General features: G+C 47.9%; 6 protein-coding genes across 6 annotated transcripts; 2 read left to right on the top strand and 4 right to left on the bottom strand.

The window, feature by feature from the left end:
* Window positions 1-154: 154 nt before the first annotated feature.
* Window positions 155-3,796, bottom strand: TRV_04530 (uncharacterized protein; the record flags this gene model as incomplete). The annotated part of the gene is made up of 4 exons (XM_003021329.1): window positions 155-698; window positions 755-1,443; window positions 1,506-2,647; window positions 2,704-3,796. The coding sequence occupies 4 exons, from the start codon at window positions 3,794-3,796 to the stop codon at window positions 155-157; spliced, it is 3,468 nt and encodes a 1,155-aa protein (XP_003021375.1).
* A 996-nt stretch (window positions 3,797-4,792) lies between these two features.
* On the top strand, window positions 4,793-5,565 carry TRV_04529 (uncharacterized protein; the record flags this gene model as incomplete). The annotated part of the gene is made up of 2 exons (XM_003021328.1): window positions 4,793-4,826; window positions 4,916-5,565. The coding sequence occupies 2 exons, from the start codon at window positions 4,793-4,795 to the stop codon at window positions 5,563-5,565; spliced, it is 684 nt and encodes a 227-aa protein (XP_003021374.1).
* Window positions 5,566-6,451: 886 nt separating this feature from the next.
* Window positions 6,452-7,696, bottom strand: TRV_04528 (uncharacterized protein; the record flags this gene model as incomplete). The annotated part of the gene is made up of 3 exons (XM_003021327.1): window positions 6,452-6,962; window positions 7,075-7,391; window positions 7,463-7,696. 3 exons carry the CDS (start codon window positions 7,694-7,696, stop codon window positions 6,452-6,454), a joined length of 1,062 nt encoding a protein of 353 aa, XP_003021373.1.
* Window positions 7,697-9,315: 1,619 nt separating this feature from the next.
* Window positions 9,316-12,599, bottom strand: TRV_04527 (uncharacterized protein; the record flags this gene model as incomplete). Its single annotated transcript, XM_003021326.1, has 6 exons — window positions 9,316-9,743; window positions 9,883-11,632; window positions 11,774-11,922; window positions 11,977-12,167; window positions 12,228-12,343; window positions 12,399-12,599. 6 exons carry the CDS (start codon window positions 12,597-12,599, stop codon window positions 9,316-9,318), a joined length of 2,835 nt encoding a protein of 944 aa, XP_003021372.1.
* Window positions 12,600-13,584: 985 nt separating this feature from the next.
* TRV_04526 (uncharacterized protein) lies at window positions 13,585-13,842 on the top strand (the record flags this gene model as incomplete). Its single annotated transcript, XM_003021325.1, has 1 exon — window positions 13,585-13,842. The coding sequence occupies one exon, from the start codon at window positions 13,585-13,587 to the stop codon at window positions 13,840-13,842; it is 258 nt and encodes an 85-aa protein (XP_003021371.1).
* Window positions 13,843-16,139: 2,297 nt separating this feature from the next.
* On the bottom strand, window positions 16,140-16,577 carry TRV_04525 (uncharacterized protein; the record flags this gene model as incomplete). Its single annotated transcript, XM_003021324.1, has 1 exon — window positions 16,140-16,577. One exon carries the CDS (start codon window positions 16,575-16,577, stop codon window positions 16,140-16,142), a length of 438 nt encoding a protein of 145 aa, XP_003021370.1.
* Window positions 16,578-17,519: the final 942 nt, after the last annotated feature.

The following is a 17,519-nucleotide window of genomic DNA, read 5'->3' as shown; positions in this document are numbered from 1 at the left end:
GGACTCAAGAAATGAACGAAGGAGAAAGGTAATGGGGAAAGGTGTTACTGTGGCTTTTCGGATCCCATCATAGACCTGTGGTTCCAGAGGAAATTCCCAATTTATTGCAAACATACACTGTCAATCAACGTCAGGGTATAATCTCACCAGAGCCTCACGCACTTCCTTTCAAGGGCTGGCTCCCTATTGGCTCAGAGGCAACGCCATTGGTATCATTAGCACTCCCATTCATGCCAACATGGCCGTTCGATCCGTCCGTTGGTTTTGTTTTCACGACCCCAACCCCTTTGCTGTTAGGCGTGGTGGTCAGGGCCGAATCTTCAGTCGCTCCCTCAGACCCAAACGTTCCAGTTGGAGCGCCCGTGCTCTTCTTAATCTTCTTCTTGCTGGGCTCGAGAACCATGCCTTTGGTGGTGATAGCAGTGGAAGGGGGTGCTGGGCGCTTCTGAGGGCTGGATCCGATACCTAACGAGGGCTGGGGTGGAATCTTTCCAGATGCGGGGACACGAGGTCGTCCTGCCATCGGTCGTTGTTTGGGTGGTAGCTCATAGTCTTCAACCAAGGGCTCATCTTTATTAGCGTGGAGTTTAGCCAAGAAGAAATTACGCGCAAGACCAATTTGCGATGGGATGGACTCCAGAGTAATTTTGGGGTATTGCGGTGGGGTAGGGAATAGATCAGATGCGGATTGAGCAGAGCTGTTGAGTTCAAAATTAGTAGTTTGTCAAATATATTTGATAAAGGAGCAGCTTACTTTGCATTCTGAGCCTGATGAGCGTTAAACATCCTGTTCTGAAGGAGATGTAGAGGAACGCTAAGGCTTGCGAGACCAAATTCCTTGTCCAAGCCAAGCTCCTTGAATCCAAAGAAATCTTCGTCGATGTCATCAGCAAAGTCACCACCAACAAATTGTTCGCTTCCATCGTTGAAAGCTCCAGACCCGTCACCACTCGTGTCAGCGAATGCAGGGCGCAATAATTCCGTAAGATGGTTCTTTAATCTTTCGTGGATAACAGCAAGTTTAGCGCCATGGCGGTCTATATCATCCTTTACATAGGTCTCTAATGTGTCCACGTCTGTGCCAACTGCCTGCAATGTATGCAAAATCATTTCCTCGGAGGTATATGGCAGCTTCCATTCTGATATTCCAGTCGTATCCGACGAGTTGTCCGATACAGGGACTTTCGGGGCTTCCATATAGGATTTAAGGGTTTGTCCTATCTTGGTGAAGAAGTCCGATGCAACGTCCGTAATAGCGTCCAAAGCGGAGGGTTGGTACTCTTCAAAACCGGTGTGATAGAGAATTTTGCCAATAGATCGCTGAAGTGCAGCTCTGCAGACCCAAGGGTTGATTACCGGCCCCTCGTCATTCATGACATGAGGTGCGATATCTTGTTCAACCAGTCGTTCAGGTTGGTACTTTTGAAATTGGTTTTGGTACATCTAGATGGCCAGGTTAGAATTGTCATAATCTGAGCATAGAGTTAAATGGGAGTAATCCTCACCTGAGATTGTTGTTGCATTTGCTTAACAATACTGGTTTTTGAGCAAGCTTTTCTAGTTTCTTGCATTTGCCTCACGTTCGCATCCAACTTTTTCGAAAATTTGCTCACAGGAGCAGTAAATAACCCACTAGGAAGGACTCGAAGGAACTCTTCCGAGTGCTCTACAACATTCCCTTCAGCATCTTCGGTCCAGTGGAGGTGCTCAGGAAGATCGGGAATAGCCGACATCACATCATAATAATCGGGAAGCATTTTATCTTCTTCTTCTTCAATCCCTTCAGCAAGAGTCTCTCCACTAGGCTCGGCTTTCTCCTGTGAGGGAGCGGCCTCAGGCTTATCTGTTTCACCTGGTGTTGCTCTGCGATTTCGAATCCATCTTCTCATACCAGGCTTTGTTCTGAGGAGGGCTTGCTCCTCGGGATTAATTTTATCCCCTTTAAAGAGTCTATGTCTTTCAGCAGCGACAAGAGCACGATCCTTCTTTGTCACTAGTTTCCAGACCTTGAACTCAGGATCTTCAAACTCGGAACCTAGGCCTAACAGAGCAGCACATTGACCTGCAGGAGGTGGTCCAATGCAATCTATGTCCATGCTATCACCCTGAGTTGCGGGAAGGCCACTATTATTCTGGGTCAAAGGTGTAAGAGTACCTGGGGGTGGTGTTGAGGAATCGTTTTGGCTTCCTTCTAAGAAAGAGTCCTGTCGGGCAATTGGGGGTTCCTGAACTTGAGGTCGAGAATCAGTTACCGATGTAGTCTCTGACTTAGTCTCAGGTGCAGTCCGTGTCGTTGATGTGCCCTTCTTCGATTTCTTCCCCGGAGCCTTCCGCCCTCGAGAGGACATGATGGGTTCATCGTCACTCTCTTCCGCACCATCAAGGTCAGCAAGTTGAAGTCTTCGTTCCTCAGCCTCAACCTCTGCCCGGTCTCTAATAACGATATCTGGAATGAGTGGTACAAGCTTTTCCGTTTCCTTCCTCATGTAGAGGGCATGCTTGCGCAGGAAATGTTCAGGATTAGCATTGTATTTCAAGCAGTTTGCCCAGATGAGGTTAAGATCATCAACAAACTCTTGTTTCGATTTGTATTGGATGGCCTTCAGCTTCTTAGTCATGGTTCCCAAATCCATAGGTCGTTTGATAACTATACAAGAATATTAATAAATTACCCTAAATCCAAGAAGCGTAAATTAAACTTACTGTTAACATAATCCGGTGCATCTCGTCGATTGACCTTTGTCAAAAATGCACTGGAATGCTCTGTCTGAGCTTTGAGTTCACTCAGAACTTTTTCCAGGGCTTCATAGAGTTCTTCTTGTCCGATCTTCTCTTCGCTGGCCCATTTACTTCTGTTCTTCCGAACCTCACTCATCAAGCTTCTCAGTTCAGCATCAGAAGCTTGTACTTCATGGCGTTTCATGTCAATTCGCGCAATAAGGTTCTTCAGCGTTAGACTTGATGCGCCGAGATTGGCGCTGCTGAGCGTTCCATGTCCAGGGCCTTGAGCAGCAGTGGAATCGTTATTGGCATTATTTTGGCTGGACATCTCAGCTTCAACTTGTCTTTCAGACTCCTCCAGGCGTTGCTGGTCTAGCATCGCATCGCGGTCATTCTCTAGGGTGTAGAATATGGTATGGAAGCTCTGACGGGCAGCCTCCTCGGTGGCCTTTTTGTCTTGTTCCAATCGTTTTCGGATATCCTCCGCTGACTCCTTCTTCGTGTCTTTGGGGTTCTCCGGGGCAGAACCAGGTTGAGAGGATAGCCTTGGTGGTGATTGAGTCGCGTGCTTTGGTTCAGGGGGGGTGGGCGCGCTTTTGGATTTTGGGGGTGACGGCCCTTGGCCGCCAGAGTCACTGCCACCCTCATCATCGTATTCATCATAATCATCTTCGTCCAAATTCCTCGCCGGCTTCCGAGGTGCAATTTGAGGTGCTGGTTGCGCGGATTCAGATCCCGCCTCCGCTGCGTTGGTATCACGAGACTCCGCGCTCGGCAAACCGGAGTCTGATATCTTCGGTTTGCCGCTAAATAGATAATTTATTTTCGCCTCGCTTTCCTGGTAGCTGTTTCTGAATGCGACTATGCGAGGGTCTTCTTCGGGCGCAGGGTCAATTTCTGATATCGACATGCCGCTCGGCATGGACTCCAAGGTGGCACGGGACCGCAGCTGAGGCGTACGCGGGCGGGAAGGGGTTCTGGAGAGACCATTGACGGAGGAATGCGTGTCAAATAAATCGTCGGGTGGCCTGAGATGTCCTGGAGGAAGCCAGGTGTGGTGGTGATTCAGCGACATGGCCGCGCCAAACCCGCTATATCGGGCGGGCGAGAGGGTTCGGCCCTCCACGCTTTGAAGCCAGTTTCAGCGAGCAACAACAAGGCGTTGGGACGCGGAAAAAAAGCATGTAAGATGGCTGTCTGGCGGCGACAGCAGCTCCAGCAACAAGCTGGATGACAAAATAGATGAATGTGGTGAGATATTGATGGCCCCAAGGGAGCTCTTTTTGGTGGTGATTTTTGCGGAGGTGCCCATGATGGAGGCTGCCCAGACTTTGTAGAAGTCAGCCAGTCACGTGAGTCGGTCCGGGCATCGTTCGAGCGGACAGACGAGAGCGCCTTGAGAAGGGAGGGAAGATGGAGGAAGCGAAAGGGGCGGGAAAGAACATAGGACAGCAGAATAGAAGGTATTGCTTAGGATGTACTTCTGTCTTGATGGTGTAGGGGCCCGTCTACAAGTTATGTATGCAGAGTCTACAAAGTCTTTCACGTACACTTGCCGGGCGAGAAGCCTGATGCTTGATATGGCCACGCTATGGCTCCAGGAATGGTGTTATTCCGGTGCCCTCTGAATACTCTTAAATTAAGTCCTTTCCCTCTTAACCTAGCTGCCAAAAACGAGTCTTTTCTACTTGCAGCACAGCCGTTGCTGGCATCGACAATCTTTTTTGAGCCGCGAACTTGATGTGCCCAGGGATATCACGTGGATTACTTAATCATGCCACGCCAGTTACGTAATCAGTCCTGTCTTCCATTGCCAAAACAGTCTAAGCGGCAGCAAGAGACGACAGGCTGTAGCTGCGATAAAGACACTACCTACGGACGAGCAGCTCATGTCGGGTTGCGACATTCCGCAGAAGACTGACAAGGCTGTCTTCCCTTTAAATGACTGATACCAGGCATTGCTCTTGGACCGAGAAGAAGAATAGACCCTTCGGAACAGGGAACTAACTATCCCAGGCATCCGAGCTGCCTAGAGCCAAAGAATAGCAATCAACTCCTTTACTCCTACACAATGACGATGCTCCGAATAAGATACCCGTTTGCTGGTAGGTTTGCGATTCTACCTTCGCTGCTGCTTTTCCTTCTCGGTTTTGTGATAATTGCGGTCATAGTTGCTGACCTGTTTTAACTACAGGAGCGTTTGCTGGCATCTTCCTACTATCCGCCTACGTGGGCCTTCTACCTCACAGCAACACCCCGAAAGAAGGAGAAGCTCCGGCCCCATCACCCTTGCAAATAAACGATAAGGTGCTACACCTAATAACGTTTTTCCTCCTCTCTCTCGCATTTTACTGGATCCTAGACACTACCCGCCGAAGAACGCTTCATCTGACACTTATCGTCTGCACGCTGGTACTCGGAATAGGTTCCGAGATAGTGCAATCCCTCGTGCCTAATGGTCGTTCCTTCGATCCCTTTGATATCCTAGCGAATGTTGTCGGGAGTCTTGGTGCCATAGGGCTATGTACCTGGTACCACAAGAGGATGCTTGAACGAAGGAGAAAGGCACGGTTTGGTGCGCTGCTGGGGAACACAGAGGAGGATGTCGAACTTGGCTTAGCCAATGGCACTTCGGAGCAAGAAACTGGCGTTACGAACGCGCAGTCTCTCGAGGAGGAAGTTGATAACTGGGATGAGAATGCGGAAGATAACTGGGATGCTGCAGATGAAGTTGAAGATTCTGGAGTCATTGCTGCGTCTGGTGATGATTCCACTGGGGATCTCGGTGGAAAAACCTCGACTAACGGGGCGGGAAAGCCGGCAGAGAGTGATCACAAGAATTGATTCTCCCCGTTAACCCACTTTCCGCGCCTTACTCGAAAGCCAACCAACCTCCTCTCATGCTATGGCTATGTTATATGACTTTCTACTGATATTTATGGGCCTTGTTCGGATGGGACTAGGATTTTTTTTTTTTTCTCTCTCTTTTTTGGAGCCGGTGTACCAAAGCAAGCGACGTCTTTGTTACCGTTTCATGTTTTATCCTTGCCTGTACTCTTACTCTTAATGTGTGACATTACTTACTGATCGGACTTAATAATGGAATAAAAATAACTTCAGCTCAGCCCTATGGAATAAGCACGTCGAGAACTAACGCCGATCAGATGTTTTGCAGCTGCCCAGAACGCAGCTGCTAGTTTACTCAGGCCGTTTTTGAAAGACGCCACAGCAAACTGATTAGTTGTTTGTTGATAGCTTGTTTAAAAAGAAAGTGTACTTAGTGCTTGATTGTTGAAGTTTGTACAACCAAAAGGCCTTTGGAGCAAGCATGTAAATCATATCCAGTCAAAAGGGGAAAAAAAAAAGATGAAACCGATTGAGGGTATTGTTTTCCTCCATACATGCACCAAGGAATTCTATTTACTTATGCAACATGACCATCGTAGAACACACAGAACAGGTTTAAAAGGGAGGGAGAAAAGAGGTAGGAGAAGGTATAATAAAATCGTGAGGAAGAAACAGTCTGCATAAGAGACAGCAAGGCGGTATTTATTTAAGAAAGAAAAGCCGTTTAAAGCCCCCAATAGAGAAAACAGTCGGAGTCATGGTATATGAAGACAGAAAATGTAGCTTCGTAACGTGCAAAAGTTCTTTGTGGGAGGAATGTAAGTGGAAAGAGAGGTCAGTTTATACCTATGATGGGCCAAAGAGGGGATGCAAATCCATGATATCAGCTTTCATCTTCATCTTCAGCTTTGTCGTTGTCATTTTCATCGTCTTCATCGTCTTCGTCTTCGTCGTCGTCATCGTCGTCGGCTTCGTGATTGTCATTGTTTTCCTTGTCCCCCTTGCTTTCTTTGTCCCTTCCCACATCTTTGGCTTCATTATTTTCACTTTCGGGGTCGTCAGGCTCAGCTGCAGAGCCGATATCCGCCGGACTCAGAGCAACCAGTTCGGGCTTGAACATTCCGTCGTCAGGTTTCGCTATTTTTTGCGGACGAGGCTCGATCGGAGCAGACTGGATTCCCAACTTAATCTGAGTTTGCTCCTTCAAGACATCATAGATGAATTGATACTGAAATGCATTGTAGACCATCAGCATCCGCTGCTCCCGCAGTCTATTGACAGTGTTGAAAACAGCATCTGCAGACTTGTCATCTGCTTTCAAGAGTTGTCCGGACTGTAGCTGTCGAAGTAGGTGGTCGAGAGCAATGAATGTTCCGGTCCTTCCCACGCCAGCACTACAGTGTACGATTCGAGGATTGGAAAACGACTTTGCTTTCTCGGCTGTCTGTCATAAGGTTGAGGAGGGCATCCCTATCAGGTCCCTCTGGAGTGCCATAATCGGACCACCCAGCAAAGAGGAAATGCCACACTGTTTTGGTATTCGATCCGACACGGAGCTCAAGTTCACTGACGTTTGAGCGTATTGATTCATCGTAAATTGTATTCAACAGGGTAACTGAGCCAGAAAAATGAGCAGCCGGGGGTTCGGTGGTGCTGTGAGAGGAGAATTCAAAAGTAGGATTCTCCATATCCTGTGGGAAATACTGGGCGCATTTCTCCTTTCCGGATTCTACTGTTTGAGTGAGCATAACCAAAACAGCAACTTCACCGGCCTCGTGATATATCATGTTCCAGAAATCAGCAAGCCGGTCTCGTTTTGGGCCCTATGACGCAGTGTTAAACCATGAATCGTGCATGATAAGCTGCAATAAGCCGTATCTATGTATATACGCACCTGACTTGCAATATATTTGTACTCGCCGTCTGTCTCGGGGTCCTTGAGTACTATGGGAGAAGCATTGATGAAATCACACTCCCCAGCGGGGACCTTGAGATGGACTCTGCAGTTTTCCCAGGCTTGCACATCACCGTAGCGGTTTCGAGCTTTTACCTGTGGGCTTGTGTCAAGTGTCCATTTATGAGCAGGATCCTGAGACAGCGCACCGGCAGCCCTTCGATGTCGCTCCATCCACTCTAGCTCACTAAACTTGTCTCGAACATCTACGCACCGTGAGCAAGAAGAAGAAGAAGAAGAAGAAGAAGAATAAATAAATAAATCTAAACTCACACTTTGTTGGCTGGTTGAGGTATGAAGGAACCGCTAGCTTGCCATGAGCCGGTTTACCATCCGTATCAGACGCTTCCGAACACTGACCGGCCGACACTCGGCTGTCCGTGGATCGACTTCGTTTGGACAGAGACGCCGACAGGTTAACCTCCGCCATCCTGACGGCCGCAGCTCTGCTCAGCGTCCGCGCCTGGTCAACAAAGTGACGCACCTTCGCAGTGGTGGCGTGGTTCCGGGAGAAAAGAGCCCTGCGGGAGACGCTATGCAGGCTCGCGGTGTCCGAGCCAGACGGCGCTGGAGAGACCGACGGCCTGTCTGCTGCAGCGGTGCCCGGGCTGATATTCAAACGGGATAAATCCGGGCAGCTTTGGGAGCCGTCCGGGCCAGATGAAGAGGCCAGGGTTTATGATGGAATGACGGAGACAAATGCCGTATTGGCGGGGGCACAAACGACACCGGTCTTCTCTGGTTATCTTTCTTCCTTGTGTATTCCTTCAAGAGAGAGATGAAAGGGTAAAAAAAGGGGGGGTATCGTGGTGATTCCACTGTCTGTCTGCTGCAAGGCGGGAAAAAGAGTGGAAGAAGCTGGAGGAAGAAAAGTCGGCTATTTAGAGGGGCAGAGGGCGAGGACAGCTCTTCTTCACGCGAGCAGTCATTGCCAGCCGGCCAGATTCACGAAGAAGCAGACAGAGAAGCAAGAGAAGGGCAGAGAGAGCGAGTGAGTGAAGCGTGGGAAGAAAGAGGACGACGGCCAGGTCGACTGTCTTTCTCCTTGCGGGCGGATGGATATAACTAACTACTAGATAGTTACAGGCCCGACGCAGCGCTGCCAGGCGACGACAGCGATAAAAAAACGAGACTGCGACGGACGCCGAGGTCTTTTTTTTTTTTTTTTTTTTTTTCCCTTTGCTTTTAACTAACTAGACCAGCGTGCTTGCAGCGGGCGAGATTTCTGCAGGGAAGTTGGAGAACTAGTAGACTACTTAACTAGTTATTTTTGGCCGGGAAGGACCAGCTGGCTGGCGATGACAGAAAGGAGTGCCAGAGGGAGAGCAGTAACTAGTACGGGGTAGTCAATAGATAATAAATAATAATGGCTATGCGACATGCGGTTTGTTTCAGGGCAAAGATGTCGCGATGGTCAACGGGGCCTCGTTCTTCGCGCTGCTGCTGCTGCTTCTTCGACTTCGACTTCGACTTCGACTTTTTGGCAAAGAAAAACGACAGCCAGAAGAGAGGGAAAAAGCAATATATATCTAGCTAACTAACAAGCAGGCAGCTAGTTAATTAAGTGAGTTAGTTAAGTTGTTCACATAGTTAATTAGTTAGTTAGCCTGCCATGATCGCTTGACGTGCGCCACCTTTCGAGCCACAGGGACACACACTCGAGCTGTCTGGCGCTGGCAGGTTGGTGATCAGGAGGTCGATCTACGGGGTACAGGCAAACAGCATGGCCAGGACAGCTGGCTAAACGAAGAGAAGATCATGGAATGATTGATTGTGATAACTATTCTACCTAGCTAACCTCCCAGAGGAGTCCTAGCAGCGCGCCGAGCAACCTCGAGCCGCCGCCTGGGGATCTTCCTCTGGGGACAGATGCTCCCACTCCCTCCAGCATCTTCGTCATAAGGGAAAAAAAAAAAAAAGGAAATACTTCTCAGTCCTGGCCTTGGTCGTGATGTTGATGTTGGTGATTTTTTTTTTTTTTTTTTTTGTTTGTTTGTTTGTTTGTTGGTGTTTTTTCTTTTGGCCCACTCGACGCACGCGTCCCTCTGAATAAGAATAAAGGGGAAAGTGAGAGACAATGCTGATGCACACTTAAATGTACCACACTTTGAACCCGATGCGGTCGTTGTTTGGCATAGGTAGAAGTTGGGGAGTATCAGACTCACGGGGTCCTTGTCGGACCTGACCTTGCTTGACTCCTGGTCCAGACTGCGGTCCTGAGCTGGCTGGCACATCCTCGTGCGAACGGGCACGAGCCGAAGCAAGATGTGCGTAGTAGACGGCCGGGACTAGAAAAAAAGGTGGGAAAGATAATGTTAGCAAGAGTGTCTGTGTTATTCAGTTCCATAGGGCCAACTTACACAGCGAGACAGAGGTTGTAGACCGCATGTACTGATAGCAGTGGTCGTAAATCATATTTTGGAGCTGATTCGGGTTGTGTCCAATGCCATCAACAAGAACGTGGTAGTGTACTGGGCGCGAGGTGCCCTGCAAAGCGATGTGAGAGTAAATGAGGAAATCCCAATTGTATGGATCAGTAACATCCCGTTCAACCAAAGTGCCTGGGAGGGGGTTTCCGTTCTTGTCGGCAGCCATGCGGTCATTAGGCTCAGGGAACGCACGAACATGGTGACGCTTAGAGGCCACAACAATGGTCATCTTTCCGGGCCAGTCGCTGCCCATGATCTCGCTGAAGATGTCCTTGATATGTGGTATCTCTTGCTGCAAACAGGCCTGGAACTGCCCGCTCGAAAGACCATCACGGAAGTAGTAAACCTTCTGCGGAACGCTGCCTTTGCCAACTGTCATAACCCACTCACGAATCAATGGGGACAAGATGGATCTGATATTAGCTTGGCTAATAAGTTCTACACGCTCTCCGTTGGTTTCGCATCCAGCAGTGTATCTGCCACCAAATGTATCCATGGAAACGGTCATCGCAGCCATAGATGGCGAGAAACTGCCCGGGGAAGAGTGGGAGACATCTGCCCCAATAATCATAGTGAATGGAGGAAGCCCACTGCACTGCTTTGAGACTGCTCTCGCGGTTGTCCCACCCAATTTGGCATTGATTTTCATCAGTACGTTTGATATGTACTGACCATTGCACTTACCCACCTGCTGGCCCTGTAAAACCTGCGATGGGACACCGAAGCGGCAATCACACGACTTTTTGATTCGCAGATAATGGAAGCTTTGTTTATCTGCCACGACAAAAATCATTAGTTCAGGGCGAAGGTTGAATTTGTTACCCGTAGCGTGGAATAATTCAAAGACTGCCTTAGCAGGGTCCGCAACAACTTCCATGATCAGGGGGCGGCGGCTCTCAACATCTCCACCGTGGCCTTGGTAAGCCCGAACAAGAGCATCACAAAATGCTTCAACCTGAGCCATATTAATTGGGTTGCGGCCCTTGAAAACACCAACACCCCAAGACTTTAGGGGTTTTGTATTCTTTGTATAGAATTTCTTCCCTCTCAGATCCCAGCGCCCATTTGTTCCTGGGTTAACTTTCTGGTTTCCACCAAACATGATTTCAGGGTTGGGCATAAGACGTGCTCTGGTCTTCATCATATTATCGCCGATTTTCATGCCGTAAGCATTGAGCATGGGGTCAGACGGGTGCTGCAGATTCTTCTTTGATTCTTCAATTGCCTTGCGACGTTCTGCAGGCCGAGTAACTGCAAATTTAATCATTGATGATGTCTGCAAGTCATTGAGTTTAAAGGGGTATTTTTGCGACTTGTAGATTACCAGAACCTCCATCGGGTATACCACGTCCTTTTTAGTCATCTGGACCAACGGAAGCTCCCAGTATGTCAAAGTGACGTTGTATCGGTTCTTAAAATAGTCATAAACAGAGATGGAGTTGATCTTCCCAGTTGCATGGTCCTTTATCTCAAGTTTATACTCCTTTGCATTGGCCAAGAGGAATTCTCTAATGGTCCATTCTTTGTCGGGACATGGACATCCTGGATAGTTGGCTCTAACAACGAGTTTTCTCATTCTATCCAAGAGCTGAAACTTTCTGGAGCCCTTTCGGCCTCCGAAGTCATCTTTCTCGGGTTTGCAATTGTAGATAAGCTGCTGAGGGTCGCGAAGTTCAAGGACCTGGACAGCAGATACGAGCAATTGGTTACGTGACCAAAAGCAGGCGTTTGAAACGTCCACATTGACAGCGAGAGACCCAGGCTATCAAGATATGGTAAGTAAATACTAATCTAATCGTGATATTATGTGTTTTTTTCTTACCTGAACAACCCGTATGGCTTGAAAGATTCCTTTGTAGGCATGAACGCCACAACCAACAGACATCTGGGGGCTATTGTCAGAAAAGAATGAAGACTTGATAGCTATGAATCTCTGGCTGGGAGTTTCGCGCAGCAGATGATTGAAAAAGGCTATTGAGTCATGTTAGATGGTTCGGTTTACAACTTCTATTGGAAAAGACTTACTAAGACATTGAGTTGTCTCTTTGTCTTGACTAATGTCTCCGCGAATTGCTGATGCCAAAGTCTGTAATGAAATTGTCTTGGTGTATCTAACAACCAAGCGGAAAGCATTCGAGTTCTTGGACGGGGGACGTCCCTGCTCTGCATCAAGATCGACAACAAAGTTGGCATCTTTGTCGAGCTTGGTCATAGACCTAGAAATGAGATTTTAGTGAGTATCCAGGCTAAGCGGGAGGATGGTTTAAAGCACTTACCAGGCAAGCTTGCTTCCATCAAAAATGAAATCACGAGAAAGTTTGCTCTTGCGAGTCTTTGAGTCCCAGACCTTTTGCATAACAACGCGCTTCTCGGCGCCGTTTCCAATCATTACCTGTGAACATGTAAGTATCAAGTGTGACAAACTGGGTAATCATAGTTCAACTCACGTCATATTGGTAAACGTTCTTCTTTGGATACTCAAGGATGGGGTAAAAGTTTGCAGACAAGGCTATTTCTTTGCCGGTTGTATTGAACCCAGGACGCTGGGCCAGAGGCACGGGTTCAAAATACTGCTCAGCAGGTGTATCGTTAATATTGCAGTTTCGGAGGTAAATATCCGGCACCTTTGGCATGGGAGTAAAAGGCATGATGGGCAGAATTGTCAAGAAAAGCCGAAAGGGTTTGATGGACGGTGATAGAATAGAATGCTGGTGATAGAATGCTGGTGATGGAATAGCTAAAGAATTGCAGTGGAATGATGCTTGAGAAATTAAGGAAGAAGAATTGAAAAGGACGAAGAAGGGAAAAATGGGCCTTTTTATGCAACTTGGGAGAAGGGGCGGTGAATATGGAAAGATAATGAATATATCCCGTCACTCGTTCGCTATGGAACCGCGCGGGTGAATGCATCAAGCAGTGACAACAAGTTTGGGCGAACATAGTGACCCGACGTGGCGACCCGATGCCGTGAATGCAAAATAATGCGTGCGTGGGATATTCAATGGAAATATTCAATGTCTTGCCGTATTCACCGACAAATCCAGTGATGTAGCATGAGTGAAGGAATGGTAGTGAAGACATGTTGAGCAACAGAAATATTTGAGGGCCAGAGTTTGAAATGGTCATACAACCACTCAGGAAATATCAAAGTGCAAGACGGCGAGGTATGCAGGGTATGTTATCACTATCAAGACATGTTAGGAAACAGTTACTTACCACATCATCCATAGAATACGGATTTACGTTGTCTCGAGCAGGGTCGCCATGCGGGATCATGGGAGCTGGAAAGTTGGGGTGAACCGGGTTTTGACCCTGGTTACCCCTAGTAGATAATGTCCCTCGGGGACTCATCATCCCAGGCGACATTGGGGCCGATGGACGCCCACGGGGAGATCCAGGTGGCGGCTGTCCTGGAGCCATACTTGCTGATTTTGAACTGATATCAAATGTCACAGGTCAGCTACTGTTTCTCGACGACAGACAACGTCAAACCATTGAGATGAAGGAGTATTCTAACAGAGAGGATTGTGGTGTATCTGCAAGTACCAAATGAGAAAGGATCTGTGACAGTTACGCGTCAGTTGGTTGGCGCGTCGAAAACAGAGAAGCAGATATCCCACGAGAAGAGAAGAGATGGTGAAGAAAAAGTGGCAGCAGAAGAAGAGAGAACGAAGGATTTGCTTCAGAAGAGCGGCTGTGGTGATTGTTGTGGTTGTTGTGGTTGAGAACGAAGCTGTTGATATTGAGGTTGTTGGTTGGAAGAAGGCGAGGAGGGGCAGGCTAGGTATTTATGTGTGGAAGGGGCTAACCAACCTCGCTAGGCAGAGCAACACAGGAGAAACTGAGGCCAGGCTAAGCTGCCAGCAGACTGTCCTCACAGTCGGATTGTGAGCAGCTAGCAGTTGTTTTGCAGCAATATGCCACCTGAGCTGATACCAACGTGAGGACAGGCGAATGGGAGAACTGAGAGATATATGAAGGAGGGACCTGGTAGGAGATATATGCAGAAGCTTCTGGGTTGTTGTATGCAAATAGATATCTATTGCTACCGGAAGTTTTCCCGGGAAGTTCCTATATTATGGAATTAGGGAAGAAGAGAAAGGTAAGTTGAAATCCGTCTTGCTTCAGGTCCGATGGTTCTTTTTGAGGCTCGTTCTCAAATTGGGTTACCAATTATTGAAGAAAATTTGATCTAAGCCTTCATTTCAAGGTAAGGGTTATCTTGTCCATACGGTAATATTCTTTTCTAATTTATGAAAGAACCGAATATAAAGCTATTCGCAGGAATGCACCTGTGTGAAGGTAGTTCAAGGGAAACAGCTGTGACATGGAGGATCTGCACGGAATACATTTACTATATAATAGTAAAAACAGGAAATCAAGACTTGTGGCAGTTGGGGATATCAAATAATTGACCATACAGGGTATTCCAACTACAATGGGGTATTCCTCGGTATCTTTGTGAGCATACTTATCCCCACGCCTATCGTTTCATACCAGGAACAAAGTATAACTGTTTCCAGTGCTGCATGAAAATCAATCAGTCCCCAGGCTGTCAATCACAACAGTGGCGCCCAGTAACCACGAGTTCATGGTGAAAACCATATGTAATTGTGGTGCGCCTGGGCATGCGGGAATATTGCACCAGTTCAAGGAGATAAGCCTGGCATAGCATCACGCAAATGGATGCTATGTTTCCAGGGTGTCAGCACCCGGAGTGTCTAACCGTGGCTGAGTTGAAGATCCCAAACTGCATCGACGCGAACCTGTGTTGTGTTTTGGGTAGCCACAGGATAGCTGCTGAAAGAGCCGTTAGCCGACAGTTCGCAGGAAGACAAAGAGCAGTACTTATATCGCGACCAATGGGAGATCCGAGCACCTTCTTCACCTGGGAACCCGGTATCATGCATCACGGCCATGCATCTCGCTGCTGCAAAGCTGTTGACTCTCCTTCCTTTGCTTGACGTTGGAGAAAGCCGCGTTTGTCTGCAGGCGAAGAAGAAAAGTGGGGCCGCGGGCTCAGCTCAGCGTCTGGGCGAAAACGGGCATCAGCCATCAGCCCGACATTCGCTGTTTCCCTTTCCTCGCGTCTGGCCTCCTTTCCCGTCTCCCCGTTCCTTTCCCGTAAGTTACTGCTTCTCACTCACAGTAGGGCATCAACCAAGTCATCCGAGAGTGCGAGTATCTCCCCCCTCGATTAGCTCACTAGCGAGTCCGCTGACTGATCGACCCTTAACCAATGGTAACTAGCTATGAGGCACCTTGGAAGGGTATCACTGATTGTAATATCATGCTTATTCATGCGGACAGCTAATGTTGTGGGAGCGACCCAGACTCTCACAGTAGCCTCCTTTCGAGATAATCCGGCTCCTGGCTTGCCTATGCTTTCCCCAAAAGGCGTTGTCGTCCACTCCCGAAATAACTGTGAAGCAGGGTAGAAAGTCATCCCACATCGTAATATCCACCTCTACTCAATTAGCAGCCCAAGGGATTTCCCAATGGGTTCGCTGCGACTCCTTGGATTGAGCACTTGTTATATAATACGGAGTATGCATCCCGTTGAAATAAACACGCGAGGAGTGGGGACTGCTCCGCGGCTGAGTTCTCGTGCTTCGTTAAACTCTCGGCGGGGGGGCGGTTATGTCACGTGTTTATGTGATTAGTAACTAAACTTCCGTCTACATGGACTTGGACGTCGAAGCTTTGTTTCTCGCCAAACATCGCTATAGATGCCTAGTTTCACGGGTCAAGGACCATGTGTGAGATTGGAAAACATTGTAACCAGCAAAGACGACTAGGCGCTTAAGTGGATCGCTGTAGTTTTAGATGCTTACACAAGAATCCTGGCAAAGGACCAACAGTTACGAACTACTCCCCCCCCTTTCTACTTATCTATCGTATTTTACCCGGAGCCGCTGCAGCGATATTCTCAATGATCTCTGCCTCCTCTTATCACCAACAATTATGGTAGGGTGTTGATTGGCTATCTCTCTAGCAGGAGTAGTCAAAGGGCAAGGGCGGGGATGAAGTTGGGGAGGTGGTCTAAGAAAAGAAACGAGAGAATGCATCCCTGGGGAGGATAAACGCTTACTTGATTTTAGTGTCAGGATGATGTAAAAACATTGACGGATAATTATAATACACACACTGGATCAAGCGATCACCGATAGAGTCATAAACAGAACCTTCTATAGAATCTGAACAGAAAAGTTATTTTCCTTCTGACTGCTCAGATTTAAGACATAACTAGCCATCACAATAATAGTAGCCTGGTTGAGTTGGGTTAAAAAAGATGCCGAGGAAGTTACACTGCCTAGCTTGCATTCAGTTAGTTCACAAAAGTATCCATCGCAGTTGAGTATAGCCTCGATTTCTGTAAACCATGAATCGAGAAGGTAAGCTTGGCTCTCATCACCATCAGATCCGTAATGTATGCCTAAAGGCACTATACTATTGTCGAAAAAGGTATAGACAAGACTTCCAGAGTCACCTGGGGCAGAGAATGGCTCGTCTGGGGCTATCCATTTTATAGACATGTAGAAGGTCATAGTCTCATCCTGTTCTGGAGTTGACAAAGAGGAGCTGGCTGATGAGGACGAAGACGACGAGAACAAGCTAGCTAGCATAGGCCGCGGTAATACTTGCGAAAGACCATGAGTGTCCCGATAAATATGCGTTTAAAAACCTTGTGTTAACGCCTGTGCTAGCACCATGCTTGTGCACAATAAGGGGGCCATTTGTGCGTAACCATTCCATAAGCCTGACCGGATCTCCACTCGAAGGACTCCTTTTAACATGTTGGTAATCCCTAGCATCTGGCGGGAGCCCAACGATTGCGTGGCAGTTCACATCCCCTAGTATACATTGCAGGGGAGCATCGGCAATGTTATGGGGAATATCAAGGAGGCAGATCTCATCAAGAACGGGGCGGTCTATCCGCCAACGGCTTCTAGCCATCGGTCTTCCACCAATGCGTTCAAACTGGTTGATTGTCGTTAGCGCCTCGAGATTCCCATCGATATTAATAGAAAGTGTATTCCCTGTGTCACCGAGAACATGGCCAACAGTTCCAATGGCATGTTTTGTTTCTGACCCCGTATCTAGCGTTATGATAAAGCCAAGGGTTCCAAAGTTCTCGGCGTCAAGGTTGACTGGGTTAGGCTCAGAAAAAAGCTATCTCCAGGTCTGATTCCCAGCGTATCGTTTTCTGGCAAGGCAGTGTAAATATCATGCTTAGATTCCTGGAGAGATATTATCGGCAAGTCTGCTAAGACTGGAGGGAGTTGCGGACAATGGTCACGCCAATAGAAAATGATTTGTCCCTTTCCATCCTCGTCCCCATCGTCAAAGTCAACTATGTCCGTTAGGCTAGAGTCAAGTAGATAAGTTAGTATTAAAGCGAGGCTTATCAGAATATATATGCTGCGGCTGACCCTTTGCAATCGCTGTTCCTCAGAATGATGATAATATGGGACAGGACACTGTCACGCAGTACTTTGGCCGCGACCTCATCTGTAAGAGAGTCTGCCTTGACAAACCGACGAACGAAATCCGGTCGCTGGGTTAAT

The sequence above is a fragment of the Trichophyton verrucosum genome (genome assembly GCF_000151505.1).
Source record: "Trichophyton verrucosum HKI 0517 chromosome Unknown contig00352_1.f1.exp, whole genome shotgun sequence".
NCBI classification, from domain to species: Eukaryota; Fungi; Ascomycota; class Eurotiomycetes; order Onygenales; family Arthrodermataceae; genus Trichophyton; species Trichophyton verrucosum.
This window is presented reverse-complemented; position numbering and strand designations above follow the sequence as displayed.